The sequence below is a fragment of the Macaca mulatta genome, chromosome 5, assembly GCF_049350105.2.
Source record: "Macaca mulatta isolate MMU2019108-1 chromosome 5, T2T-MMU8v2.0, whole genome shotgun sequence".
NCBI classification, from domain to species: Eukaryota; Metazoa; Chordata; class Mammalia; order Primates; family Cercopithecidae; genus Macaca; species Macaca mulatta.
The window spans coordinates 80,126,881-80,142,309 of record NC_133410.1 but is presented as its reverse complement, the minus strand read 5'-3'; the positions used below and the strand labels follow the sequence as shown (position 1 = coordinate 80,142,309).

At 40.2% G+C, this 15,429-nt stretch overlaps 1 protein-coding gene across 6 annotated transcripts in view; it reads right to left on the bottom strand.

Annotated features, from left to right (window-relative positions):
- SCFD2 (sec1 family domain containing 2) overlaps window positions 1-6,634 on the bottom strand; it is a 498,290-nt gene extending 491,656 nt beyond the window's left edge. For all 6 annotated transcript variants that reach the window (XM_078001950.1, XM_078001951.1, XM_001091758.5 and 3 more), the window contains exon 1: window positions 5,671-6,634. In XM_078001950.1, the coding sequence (XP_077858076.1) occupies window positions 5,671-6,508 (838 nt within the window). In that variant the 5' untranslated portion in view covers window positions 6,509-6,634. The remainder of the gene's footprint in view (window positions 1-5,670) is intronic.
- Window positions 6,635-15,429: the final 8,795 nt, after the last annotated feature.

Below are 15,429 nucleotides of genomic sequence, written 5' to 3'. Positions count from 1 at the left end.
GATGACTGAAAGATGAGAAAGAAACTTGTCTACATTGTGAACATCATGATGTTAACAATGTTAAGTACTTATGAATTATTTGAGGTTATTTTTGATACTGCCAATTTCACATCTAAGAAGAAATACAAATATATACATTTTCTAATAGTAAATTATCAAGGCTAGCATCCAAAATAGCATCTAATAACATAAATTAATATATAAATTAATATCTAAATCAAATACTGAAAAATGTATTTCCTTTTGGTCTCTATATTAAAATGACTGTCAAGTCTCTTAAATTGAAATTCAAATCATTTAAGTCATTCTAATAATTTTCAAATCACCTCTCACGCCTGTAATCCCAGCACTTTGGGATGCCAAGTCAGGAGAATTGCTTGAAGCCAGGTGTTTGAGACCAGCCTGGGAACAAAGTGAAATCTCAGTCTTTACAAAAAATAAAAAGTAAAACCCTTCTGATTTTTACAAGTTGTTGGTATAATCTTTTGTTTGCTTCAGTTGTCACTGGTTAAACAATGCCACAACGTAAGCCACAATTTGATGTAAGAAACCTCACCAAACTCTTATAACAACTACTCCATTAAACTGATAGTCATGAGCTTCCCAGCCCCCTAAGCTTGCTGCATCCAGAAGGGCAAATCCGTAAAAAATGTGAGCATCATGACCATGTATTCTCCAGAATGCCAGGGCCAGGAGCACCCTTACCACAATAATGCCACTAACATCATCTACCCTACTACCTCATTCAACGTGGGGCCACTCTGAAGCAGTAGGTAGGTGCTGCATTTTCTCATTCACTACTACCATGGAGCCACCATGACCTCCACTGCCTCAGTTCTCTCAGTGCCCCTAGGGGGCCAGCTGCATCCGCACTAGCATGCTCCTAGGCCCTATCTATTGCCTCCACTGGACAACAGGATTTGGTGACTTGTGGTCTTAATAGGTAGAGGGCTTATTTTTACTCACTAATACAGAACTACTTAAACATTTAAACAAAAGATTTGACAATACAGCTATGTACCCACTGAAAATGAACCCTGTATATTACTAATATGGGATGTAACACTATGTGGAAACATCTTTGAAGCAAATGAGACTTTAAGCTGATCATCTGGAAGATAATCTGGATGATTATCCAAAAGTTATCTATTAAAAAGACATCAATTTATCAGTTATTAGGATCACAGTAACAAACTAGTCCTGATTAAAATCTATCTTCCAAAGTCTACCTTCCACAAGCCAGCAGTAATTTTAATCCTTCTAAAAGTGAGGAGGTGATAATTTTTAAATGGGATGTAGATCATGGACACTTCTTGAGTATCCTATGCTCAAAGCTGATTGGTTTCAGAGAGGACCACAAATCAAAACTTGGTTCCATAAACCAGTAGATAGGCAAATACACTGGGCCCTGGCCATTCTGGCTTTATCACCCTACCAGGCCATTGCTGCTGTCACCTACCACCACTAAGCAGGTGACCTCACTCTACTCAGGAGATCTCACCCCATTTGGGATCCAACACCCAGGCCCAGCCAAGGTCTTCCTCCCTGCCAGACACCTACCTCACTGAGTCCTACCTAAATGTTTTTGAACTGAATTATTCAAGAAGATAAGAAGGAAGTAGAGTCTTTATAATTTTTAATGTATTTGGGAAATACCTCAAGGAACTTTTGGGGGTTCAATGTCATTGCTTTATCATCATATCTTGTGTTAGAATGCCCATAGCATCCCATTGAAACTAATATTTTCATGGTTCCTCTCAGGCTCTTGACAGAGTGGCTGAATTTTTCTTACTCTTTTTATATGTTGCCTTGAATCTACCCACAGAAATCTTCTATTTGTTCCCTTTAAGCAATGCCCCTTTCAACATTAAACATTGTTTCACTGACCTCATGTACCTAAAATGCCCCCTCCCACACAAACCTGCTACTGAGTACCTTTGCTAACTTAACCATTCACCTTGGAAGACCACCTACTGGCAGAGGGATTCTTAACAAATGTAAAGAAAGTAAGGACTTTACACTAACAATACAACACTAACTCTCTCTTTGACAATTCAAAAAACAAAAGATGCTGAACTTTGACATTTATAGAAATAAATGTCAAATGTGACACAATACTATCACACCTGGCTACCTAACTCTTATGCTTTTTTCAGTAAGGAACAACTTTTGAGCCTCAATATCTTAATTCTTAAAATGATAAAGAACACTCAATTTGTTGAGATCAAATAAGGTAATGTAAGAGTGGGATTTTTATTTTTATTTATTTATTTGAGACAAGGTCTCGCTCTGTCACCCAGACTGGAGTGCAATGGCGCGATCACAGCTTAATGCAGCTTCAAACTCCCAGGTTCAAGCAATCCGCACACCTCAGCCTCACGAGTAACTGAGACCACAGGCATAAGTCACTATACCTGGCTAATTTTTGTATTTTTTGTAGAGACAGGGTCTTGCTCTGTTGCCCAGGCTGTTTTTGAACTCCTAGGCTCCCATGATTCACCAGCCTCAGCCTGGAATGACAGGCATGAGCCACCACACCCAGTGTTGGGATTACAGGTATGAGCCATCACAAAGAAGTGGTTTTTATCTATAAAATATTCATATAAATATTACTAGCTAATATCATTATTTTCTTTCTTAAGTTTTGCGGTGAGCCCAAGCTGCCAAATCTTACATCATCCAGAAAAGTATGCATCATTTTTTCTGCATTTGTGTATTACTAACGATATGATTCAAGAATCTCAGAAACATTTTCAATTAGAAAAAATAAGTGTGTTAACCTCAATTAATGTCTGGTATCTACAACCTATAATCCACTCATTTATCTATTCATTCAATAAATATATATTGAATACCTACTGTTTTCAAGGTACTCTTGCTGGTTAATAAACAGTAAACAAAACAGAGTCCCTTCAAGAACTTCCATTCAAGTGGGAGGAGACAGGTAATAAATAATCAATTAGTAGTGTCAGGGAATAGTAAAGGCTATGACAAATAAAGCCAGGTAAGGGGTAAGAGAGTGTCAAAGAAGGTCACTGAGGAAGGACTCTCTGAGGAGCAGGAATGATGTGAGGGAGAAAGCCACGTGGATACCTCAAGTAAGAACATCCCAAGCAGAGCTGCAGAGGAATTGCAAAGGCGCTGGGGCTGGAACACGGTTAGCATGTCTGGCTATGGCAAGGTAGCCAATGTTGTAAGAGGGGAGATCATGTATGGCCTTGAAAACAACAGTAAGGAACTTGACAGGAGGTATGATAAGAGGCCACTGGAATACTGAGAAAGTAAATGGTATGTCATAGTTATGCTTTGAGGGATTATATAAGAAGCTGGGCTAAGTGGTTGCTTGCCTGTATATGTTTCACACTTCTTTAATTGTTTTTTAACTATTTGCACACTTTACTGTGTCAAATGCTGCTTTGAAGTTCAGTAGAATGAATGTGGTAATAAAACAAAGGAAGTTTCTGGGAAGTATTGGAAAATAAAAGTCTGATTGAAGTGGAGTCAAGAGAAAATTGGAGTAGATGTTTGTGGAGACAAGTATAGACAACTCTTTCAAGTTTGCTATAAAATAAAGCAAAAAAAAAAAAAAAAAGGAATTGAAGTTGGGAGAGCATGGGAGATCAAGAAAGAAGATGTTCCCTGGGGGAAAATACAGGGAAAAGGAAAAAATGATGATCTAAGAAAGGGAGAGGGTATTTGAAAAACAGTAAATCTATGAGAGAAGTGAAAAGACAGGATTTAGTCTACATAGGTGAAAAAGGTGGCATTAGATAGTGGCAGGGACAGTAGCGCTCTCTTCAATATGAAGGAAGGAAAAAGACATGGGTACAGATGTAGAAAGGGTGGTAGATTTGGTGATGGGAAAATATGGATTTTTCTAGTGGCTTATGTTTTCTCAGTGATATTAGAAGTGAGAAAGGTGAGTATGGGGAAGGAGATCTGGACGCTTGATGAGAGAGAATCTATAAAATGATTGCTGCCAAATGGCAACTTTGTCTTTCTATGTGTCTTTATTTTGTAAATCTTTTTTTTTTTTTTTTTTGAGACAGAATCTGACTCTCACCCAAGCTGGAGTGCAGTGATGTGATGGCGGTTCACTGCAACCTCTGCCTTCTGGGCTTAAGTTATCCTCCACCTCAGCCTTCTGAGTGGCTGGGACTACAGATCACCACACCTGGCTAATTTTTTCATTTTTTTATTTAATTTTTAAATTTTTTGTAGAGATTGAGTTTTGCTGTGTTGCCCAGGTTGATCTCAAACTCCTGAGCTCAAGCAGTCTGCCTGCCTCAGCCTCCCAAAGTGCTGGGATTACAGGTATGAGCCTCCATGCCGGGCTCTAAATCATACTTGACTACATTATATTGCAAACTTTTAGAAGGCAGAAGTTATGCTCGCCTTATTTATTCTGTATGTTTAAAAACAAAGTATTAGCTACCGAAGATGTAAAGAGCTGTTACTATGATGCTGGACAGTGGGACATTAAGTTTTGCCTAACTGAAGTCTTAGGGGAGGGTACAAAATTATGTGAATTTCCCAGTTGATTATGAAACAACTTTGTTACATTTTTGGCATAAAGAGAAGTAAAAGTAATATATAGCATCCACTAAAAAACTCAACAAGCATCTGCTTACTGAGTTTTACCTTTTAATCCCCTATGGACTCTGTGATGCTACAGTTATTACTTATATATTTAAATCACAGACTGGACATCTGGTTTTTCCAGTCACATAATTAAGTTTACATCTCAGTATTACCATTTAGCCTACTTTCTATTTTTTATCTGAAAATTAATCTTAAGATCAAAAACTCAAATATACATATTTTGTTTTTTATAACTTTATTCAACTTTTTTCTTACCGATTAAAGGAAATGCCTACCAATGTCAGTTTTCTGATTATTCTCCCTGGATGCAGAAGGGGCTAGGCTACATTACTAACCGTTTTTATACAACCTAATTAGAGAACAATAAAGTTGACCTTTGAAAATAACATATCAAACATCAGAAAGTGTCTTTTCTTCATCTGCTTTAAGGATTACATTTGTTTCTTTTGTGTAAATAATACATTATTACAATTTGAGATTATTTAATCGTTAATATGAGAGCTAAAAATCAATAAACATTTGAAAATATTTTCTACAATTCTATTTAATCTCATTTACTAGTGACATTTAAGTTCAGCCTCACTTTTTAACACTCATTTCCTAAACCTCAATTGTCTGTGATAATTTTATGTTTTATTATACAGTAGTTTTCCTTCCGATGGGTCATCTGTTAACACTTCTCCAACAAACCAGAGTGGTCTTATGAAGGACTGTTGTGAGTACTGGCATTCGTAAATTTCTAAAAATAAAATTTCCCTGGTGCACAGTTTTCCTCCATGTCAGCATAATCTTGGGCTAAAGTTGTTGTTTAACAAGGCAATGCTCATTTATGATATTTCTACCCATTACAGCATTTAACAAATGTTATTGTAATTGCTAATTCACTTGTCTATACTATATTCCACTTTAGACAATAAACCCTGTGAGATTAGAGACTGTGTCCCTCTAGTTCATCTTTATATCCTCAATCTGATATATAATAAAAGGTCAATAAAAGATATGCTGAATCAATGAAAGTCCCAGAAATGTGGGGAATGGTAATGACGAACTCCGAAGCAATGCACTTACCTGTGAGATCCAAGGTTCTGTCCATAAAAACCACTGATGCCCTGCCTGCAGCAGTCTTCTTCCTGTTCTTTGCAGGGGCATAATTGGCCAGATCCGCAGCGATGACCCGACTTAAGGAACCTACAGCAAAACACTCCTCCCGTACTCCTAAATGTTCACACAGAGAACTGAGGCCTGACACTAGGCACCTGATCTGCAGCAGCAGCTCTGGGGTTAGGGCAGTGGCGTCCACATCACCCAGGCTTCCCAGCTTCCTCTTGTCCGGTCGGGTGCTATTAAGGAGATGCACATCCTGGGGTAGCAGTGGGAAAAGGGATGCAAAGGCTGGAGTCAAGGCAAAGTGGGGAGCAACAGGGGCAAGCAACAACGGGACATGGAACACCTCGGCCGTGTAGTTCATGTTGCCCATCCATTCACACAGCTTCTCCTCCAGCTGCTCAAACACTGGCTGCTGCCCCTCCATCTCGGCCGCTGCCGCCGCTGGGACATGATTAGCTGTGAGGTGGACAGCGTGGCTCACGGCTGTGACCACCACACAATACTGGAAGTGACTGCGGCAGATGATGTCCCGTAGGATCTCCACAGTCCGGCCTTTCAGCAGGCAGCTCAGCACAAACACCACCTTGGGCTGCTTGGCTCCACCACCAACTGCGTCGGGTTCGAACTCTCGCAGGTGACAGTCAGGACCCCCTACCGCCTCCAGGAGACGGGTGGATCCGCAGCCCCAGTGCAGGCTCTCGGCGCAGGCGGAGTCCAGGTAAACCACAGCCCGTTTCACTTTGGCCAGCACCTGCTCCCATCCTTGCTGGGTAAAGGACAGTACGCCTGAGGCGCTCATGGTTGGGGATTCGCAGGCTTGGGGAACTACGGTGCAGGAACTTCTTTCTGAACTCACCGCTTCCGGAAATTGGGCTCCCAGAGACTTTGACAGTCAACACAGTACACGTGGTCCGGCCTCCGACACGCTACCTGATGGCGCTCGGTGATGACGTTGAACTGAGCGGTGATTGGTTAGGGAGGAGGCCGGAATTGAGGAAGGATGGTGTGGTCTGGAAAGAAGTGGGTGGGGCTCTGTGGCTCTGGGCTTCCTCAAAAACTTCGCGGAGGTGAGGTGTTCCCCGGGGTGGAGCTGAACTGAGTTCTTTCCGTCGCTCGGCCTGTCTGCGCGGATAATCTTTTCATGTTCCTTGAAAAGTCTCCGAAATAAAAGCCTAATCCGAAATTTGATATCTTCCTTAGATATGAACACGTCTCTAAAAGCACAGCCACATTCTCAATCTAAACTCAGAGCAACTAGAAAAAGATAATAAAAACAACCGTGTGCAGTATTTTGGGTTTATAGATTGCTGCCACATACGTTATTGCCCACAAACCTCATAACAAACCCTGTGTTCTCATTTTCACTTTCCCCATCTTTCCTCCCTCATCTCATCGTCACTACATCTTGATAGGCTTCAAAACTCTTAGAATTCAGCCTTCCTCTGCATTCTTGCTGTCACAAAAACCCAACAGCATCGCTCACCCGGACAATGATCTCCCAACATTTTCTGGCTTTCGATCTCTTCCCCCTCCGATTCTATTTTCTTCCTAATAAACAAAGTTGGTCCTACAACTTTCCTGCTTAAAAACCTCTCCTAGCCCAGTTGCCTACAGTCAGGTATACTCTTTAAAAAGCATCAACATCCTTCATGATTTCTCAATTTCTCTCCAGCTATTCCCAACCTGGAGAAAAATAGTACCAATACAAGGAAGTCAACAGGCTGAACCCCAAATGTTTTATGGATTGTTTGTTCCACCAATATACTTATATTACTAAGTATAATCTCTGTGCTAAGCTTCAAAGATGAATGGTTAATAAAATTAATCACCTAATCCACAAAGAATTTACCTGGTAAACTTACCAAAAATAATCATTCCAACAGTACTGCCTATAATAGACTTTTTCTAACTCACCACCACTATCACCCTATTGCCTCTCTCTTCCCCTACCTACCAAACCTCTCAACTGATACATTTGCTAAGTACATGCCATATCATGGGGTAAGTATTAACACCTAGTTTCTTTAAACTATCTGTTTTACTAAATTATGCACTAGATGCTTGTTATCCCCAACACTTATAACAGGTGTTCAATAAATGTTTGTTGAATGAATGTTCAATTAATATCCATGGCCAGGCGCGGTGGCTCATGCCTGTAATCCCAACACTTTGGGAGGCCGAGGTGGGCAGATCACCTAGCTTGGCCAAACTGATGAAGCTCTGTCTCTACTAAAAATATGGGCATGGTGGCAGGTACTTGTAATCCCAGCTACTCGGGAGGCTGAGGCAGGAGAATCACTTGAACCCGGGAGGCAGAGGTTGCAGTGAGCCAAGATCACACCACTGCCCTCCAGCCTGGGTGACACAGCAAGACACCATAAAAAATAAATAAATAAAAATAAATAATTAATATCCACATAATAATATATCCAGTCAATTTTTAATAAATATGTACAATATTCCAAACACTGTCTGGGTATTAAGGACATAAAGAAAACTAAGCCACAGCCCATATTTCAAAATAATTATAATGAAATAAAGGGACCCACACACGGAAAACAAGTGCAATAAAATGTTACAGAAGCAAATATTTTTTTAAAATGTTTGCACAGGAATTACGAAGGAGGAAAAATAAATTCTGACTAAGAGAAAAGGGAAGTAGTCAGAAAAAGCTTCATATAGGGCATGAGTTTTGACTTGCCTTCAGAGAAACCCAGGTGTTCACCAGGTGGACAGGATGGGGAGGAGGATTCTTAGCAGTCCAGGCACAGAGTGCAGCATAAACAAAGTTGTAGAGGCATAAGACAGTACAACATGTTCTCTGGAACTACAAACGGTTTCCTATAGCTGGAGTGCATTGTATGAAAACAAGGCGCAAGAAGTAATAAGAGCAAGGAATTAGAAAAGAAAGAAATGGACTAGATCAGCAAGACCCTTATTTTCCATTCTAAAGAGTAGCAGCCAGTGGGGAACTATTAATGTATTTTGCGGTATGGAAATAACTTGTTCACATCTGGATTTTAGAAAAAAAAATGATTCTAGTCAAAACATGGAAAATAACTTGAAATGGAGCAATTTAGGGCAGAGGGAGCAGTTAAGAAAATGATAGTAACAGCAGCAACTCTGGGTGAGAGAGTTGAAAAGCATAACAAGCAGATGGACAGAGTGGGGAGTGTGAAGAGACATTAAGAATATAGTGTCAAAGAGTTTGCTTATTAATTTGGCTGAGAGGGTGACATGGAAGGAGAATTTCAGGTTAGCACCCAGCTTTCTGTCTGGATGACTGGTAAATGCCGGTCACTGAGATTTGAAAAACCATTAAGAGAAGCAGATTGTGGAATAAACACAGAGTTTAGTGGGGACATATTTTTGTTTATTTGTTTCCTTATGGCAAGATAAGTGTAACAGAAAAGTTACCATCTTAACCATTGTAAAATGTACATTTTGATGGCATTAAGTACATTCACATTGTTGTATAACCAATCTCTGAACTTTCTGTCTCACAAAACTGAAATCCTGTACCCATTAAACAACAATTCCCCATTTCCCCTCTCCACAGCCCTTGGCGACTTCCACTCTACTTTCTGTTTCTATGAGTTGACTACTCTAGTTGTTGGCAAGGTAGTAGTTGACTACTCTGGCTACCTCACGTAAGTGGAACAATACAGTATTTATTTTGTTGTGATTGACTTGTTTCACTTTATGCTAAGTCCTCCAAGTTAATCTATATTGTAACATGCATCAGATTTTTCTTTCTTTTTGAGGCTGAATAACATTCCATTGGATGTTACACCATTTTGTTTATCCATTCATCTGCCTCTGGACATTTGGTCTGCTTCCACCTTTAGCTACTGTGAATAATGCCACCTTGAATATGCAGCAGAAGAGTCATATACCTGGTAGAACCCAGTAGGTAAAAGGGCCAATGATAGACCAAAGTCCATGTGTTGAACCAGCAAACAAGAAGATATTCCTCCATGTTTGTATCCTTGTCAGCATGAAAATTATTTTAAGAAGGTTAAGTTGAGTAAGTTGTTAGATGACAGCCCTTGCTCTTCAATTTAAACCCAAGTCAGTGCCTAGTTACTAGCACCTGCATTAATCCTGATCTCAAGCTCACTTTTTGTTTCTATTCCTTGTATCTCATGCTGAATCATACATTCATTAGATAAGTTTGAGTGAATTAATACTTCATCTTCTCTGAAATACTTCAAGGCACTCATAAAGTCAGGATTGAATATTGTGCCAGCAACTGCTAGTGGTTGCCTCAATATGTATTTGTCTCTTCTTCTGTAGTAATAGGTTTATTCTGAACACATAAACACACAGCTAAAGACTACTTTTCCAAGCCTCTTGCAGCTAGCTATGGACAAATGATGAAGCACGGGTGAATAAGATAGTTGGAAGTGACACATACACATTTCAAATCACTCCCTAAAGGTGTATGGTTTTCTTTCCTTACAAATCCTGCTTTCAGTTCTTTTGTACTTGCACCCAGAGTGGAACTGCTGGATCATATGGTAATTCTATTTTTAACTTCTAGACAGACCTCTGTTTTTGTTTTGTTTTGTCTTTTTCTTTTTTTACAGAGGCTGCAACCTTTTATATTCCTACTAATACTGCACAAGGGTTCGGATTTCTACACATCCTTGCCAACACTTGATATTTCCTGGGTTTTTTGATAATGGCCATCCTAGTGGGCGTGGGGACATGTTGTTTTCGATATACTTATGGGACATCCAGGCAGAAATGTCTAGCATGCTGTTGGATGTATGATTCCGGAATACAGAAGAGAAATAAGGCAATTGGGATCATTAGTAAATGGATGTGCTTCAGAGTGCCTTAAGAGCACAAAAAAGAAAGAAGACAATGTTGGTGATGGAGAGAACTCTGAGCAACTTTTCTTGATGGGCAGAAGTCAAGCCAGTGAATGAAGTAATGAGAGGTACAAGTTTTAAGAATAGACTGGCCAACAGTGGCAAGTGTCAGAAAAGGGAAAAGAGATGGAATATGAGAAGACTCTACAGGATTTGACCTATGCAGAAAGAAAGTGCAGTCATGACAAGGGAGTGCTGGGGGTGCAGTGCAGAATGAGTCAATGGATTGGGGAAAATGCAGCTTCTAGAAATTATCTACACATTTTCTAGAAAACAAGGTGATAGGGGAATGAGAAGTTTAAAAAGTTGGAAGAATATGAAGTTAGGATTAAAGAAAGTAACTTGGCCTCTACAATTCAGGGAGGGAACACTTTTTTTTTTCAGAGACAGAATCTCACTGTGTCTCACAGGCTGGAGTGCAGTGGCACAATCATAGCTCACTGCAGGCTCAAACTCCTGACTTCAAGCAATCCTCCTGCCTCAGCTTCTTGAGTAGCTAGGACTACAGGTGCACACAACTACACATGGCGAATTTTTTTCTTTCTTTTTTTTTTTTTTTTTATATAGAGACAGGGTCTTGCTGTGTTGCCCAAGCTGGCTTGAACTCCTGGACTGAAACCATATTCTGACCTTGGCTTCCCAAAGCACTGGGATTACAATTTATCATGGAAGTACATAAAGAGGAAGGAAAGCTCTACACATGTACAATTACTTTGCTTGTTCAAAGAAGAGAAGGCCTAAACAACACATTACCTGCTTGTCAATAACTTGTCAAATGCTTTGACTTTTCTTTTTTTTTTTTTTTTTTTTTTTTTTTGAGACCGAGTCTTGCTGTGTCACCCAGGCTGGAATACAATTGCGTGATCTTGGTTCGCTGCAACTTCCTCCTCCCGGGTTCAAGTGATTCTTCTGCCTCAGCCTCCTGAGTAGTTAGAATCACAGGTGCATGCCACCATGCCCAGCTAATTTTTGTGTTTTTAGTAGAAACAGTGTTTCACTATGTTGATCAGGTTGGTCTCAAACTCCTGACCTCAGGTGATCCACCTGCCTCAGCCTTCCAAAGTGCTGGGATTACAGGCGTGAGCCACCGTGCCTGGCCAGATGCTTCGGCATTTGAAGCCTCAATTTAGCTTTGTTATTCTTCCCCAAAATGGGTACAAATGTTATTTTAATGTATCAATTTACTACTGAGGAAACTTAAGAACACTGAGAATTTAGGAACATTGAAATGTACATGACAGCAAAGAGCACAGTTGGGCATAAACGTCATATGAATGCCAAACACAGTTATGTGTACTCGCAATATATACTGGATAGTGAGCAAGACATTTTTATTTGACCTCCAATTCTTGTCATCATTTAATTCATCATCATCTACTAAACACTCTCGTACTTCTCAGAGATAAGTACATTAAAACTTATCTTTTAATTTTTCTTGCCAGAAACCAACAGACCACAAAACAACAATAAAATGGAAAACAAACAGAATATATGGAGCATTGTAGATTGATAAGGTCATAATATAAGAAATAGAAGGAGGAATATATAATATCTTCAAACTACCTACCTTTGATGTCTCCCTTGGTAAGTAGGGAGAGAAAGACACCTTTAACTAAGAAAGCATATTCAGGCAAGAAACTCAGCTTAGAAGTAAGGAGGAAGAGGTGCTTTCAGAGTAGTTATTAGTGATTTATATGCTTCTCTTCTCATGGAAATCTTCATTTTCAAAGCTTAGCTCAAATGCTACCTCTACCACAAAAGATATTCATCAAGTATTCATCATTTCTTCAGTTATATTTAAGCAATGCCTTGAAAGACAGCTGAAAAGAGAAAAAGATCCCTTAACAAAAGGCAACTGGTTTTCTCATGAAACCAATTAAATAAACAGAAAGATAAATACACAGGACTGTGAGTGATTGCCTTACAATACTCACAAACAGTCTGTAAAACTTCATTCTATTACTTTCAACAGTGACCAGAAAGATTTACCCAGCGTTAAGCACTGTACTAGGAATGGAAGTGATGGCTATGGGATGCCCTGTTTGGAGGTGGACTTGGTCTAGTGAAGAGCCTGAGGCAAACAGAAATGTAGTCAAATAATTACTACACAGTGTGATAGGCACATGGCATAGAAGCGGCATGGTGTCTAGAAGGAATGAGTTTCTCTGTCCCACTCACGCCCCTAATACCTCTGAACTCATCTGCATTCTCTCTCACTCACTATACTTGAGCTACATTTTGAGTTTCTTGAACATGCCAAGTATGCTTCTGCCTCAGGGCCTTTGCACTTCTTATTCCTCCGTCTGATAGCCTGCCAGCCCGAAATCCACGGGGCTTACCTCCTGTCTCCATTCAAGTCTCTTATATCACTTCATCAGAGTAGCTTTCCCTGACCACTCCATACAAAATTGCACCCCATCCCTTCATTTTATATTGCTTACTCTTTTCATAATTCTTATCATCATGAAATATCATACATTCATATGTTTATTATCTGACTCTCTTATTAGAATCAAAGTTCCACAAAAGAAAGAACTTTGTTTTATTCACTGTTGAATTTACATAGCTGGAAGAGTTCCTGGCAAAACAAATGGGAAGAGATAAAATGGGATTCAGGAAAGATTTCACAAAGGTGATTATACCCCCAGAGTTTAGAAGGATGCAAGAGATTATCATAAAAAGATAAGGGAGCTGGGAATAGCAGGTAGAAGTGTGTTCAAAGGTAGGAAAGATTAAAATCACATGGTTTGTTTAAATAATGTGAGATGGTGCAGTGTTGGTTGGGCATAACCTTTCACTTGTGCTTCTATTACAACACAGTCACCTTTTCTTTTGTAGGAGAGTTGTTTACCACCCCTGTCTTTCTCAATAACTTGAGAGCTCTTTAAGGGCTGGGACTCTTTCACTCCTGTTTTCATTTTCCAAGTTCTTAAACAGAGCAGATATTCTGTAATTGCTAAATAAATAAATGATAAAACAATATTTATTCATTGAGGAGCAAGAAAACTCATTTATTTGTTCAATTAAAATGGATTTCTCTCTGTTGACAAGTGAATGCCCTGTTTGTAAACTTTATAAATGAAAGAGACCTCAGAGGTAATTTAATTTAGCCTTTCCATTTTATAGATGAGGAAACTGAAGCATAGAAAGGTTGATTGCCTGACTATACAACCTGCTAAGTATAATGAAGAACTGAGGCCAGGCCTGGTGGCTCATACCTGTAATCCCAGCACTTTGGGAGGCCTAGGTGGAAGGATTGCTAGAGATCACGTGTTCCAGACCAGCCTAGGCAACATGGTGAGACATTGTCTCTAAGAAAAATAAAAAATTAGCCAGGTGTGGTGGCATCTGCTTGTCTGTAGTCCCAGGTACTCAGGAGGCTGAAGTGGGAGGACTGTTTGAGTCTGGGAGGTAGAGGCTGCAGTGAGCAGTGACCCTGCCACTGCATTTCAGCCTGGGTTACAGAGCAAGATGGTTGTTGTTGTTTTTTTAAAAAACAAAACAAAACAAAACAAAAATCAAACAGGCCAGGCGTGGTGGCTCATCCCTGTAAGCCCAGCACTTTGGGAGACCAAGGCGGGCAGATCACCTGAGGTGAGAAGTTCAAAACTAACCTGGCCAAAATGGTGAAACCCCTCTCTACTATAAATAGAAAAATTGGCTAGGCGTGGTGGCGCGTGCCTGTAATCCCAGCTACTTGGGAGGCTGAGGAAGAAGAATCACTTGAGCCCAGGAAGTGGAGGTTGCAGTCAGCAGAGATGGCACCACTGTACTCCAGCCTAGGTAACAGAGCGAGACTCCACCTCAAATGAATAAACAAACAAACAAACAAAAAACCTGGCGCTCCAGTTTGAAGCACAGTATGTCATCTTTTCACTTAAAGATGTGCTTTCAGAAGTGGCCTGAACATTTGGTTTACCTATTAAAATAAAAACTGTACATACTTTATGATCTATCTTCGAGAAACAGACAAATCTCAAGAAGCCACGAGGATCTTCATTGTCGTTTTTTGTTGCAGTTAAAAGTGTAAAGTCGAAAGCAATCTGGGTGTACATCAATGGAGAAATAGCCATATTCACTGTGATAGCCATACTATGCAATTTTATGAAGCACTTAAAATGGATATAGTTTGACTCATACAAAAATGCAAAACAGCTCCAAGACACGGATGCTAACCAAAAAAAAGGAAGTCGCCGGATGATACTATACTATACTGTACTATTTAAGACTTGTCAGTCTCAGGTTTTCCCACCAAAACAGTACAACACAGGAAGTAAGTGTATAGGAAATTTCAGAATGATGAACTCCAAACAGGATATGCATCTGTAACAAGGGCTACCTCTGGAGAGAAGGGTAGGGGAACGAGGCGGTCTTTGACCTTGACAGTAATTTATGGTTTTTAACAAGGAGGGTGCATTCTTCATCTATTAGTTTTGCTTTTGTTGGCTGTGAAAATTAATTTTTCAAGAAATAGTACTGTGATTTCTTCTCCATTCAGTGAGGAAAGGGAGTGACAGGTAATGATTCTGTATCAAGGCTGATTAAAGAATAAAAGGTGGCCTTTCGGAAGATTAAAAAGCAAAGAAAAGGTTGAGAAGAAAGAGCACGAAGAGTGGAAGGGAACAATGGTGTACTCGCTAGCAATGGCAATACGGGTTATTAAAGGGAAGGGTGGGGGCGGGGAACCCTGGACTACTCAGGATGCAACGAGAGGAAGCCACGCTAAACAGCAAAGCGGGATCCTAGAGGGGCAGGGCCCACCTCAGCGCGCAGGCGCAACCAGGCCCAGGTGGCCGCCGCCGCGGAAGCGAAGCCACCTATAGACGCCGCGCCGCTTGGGTCT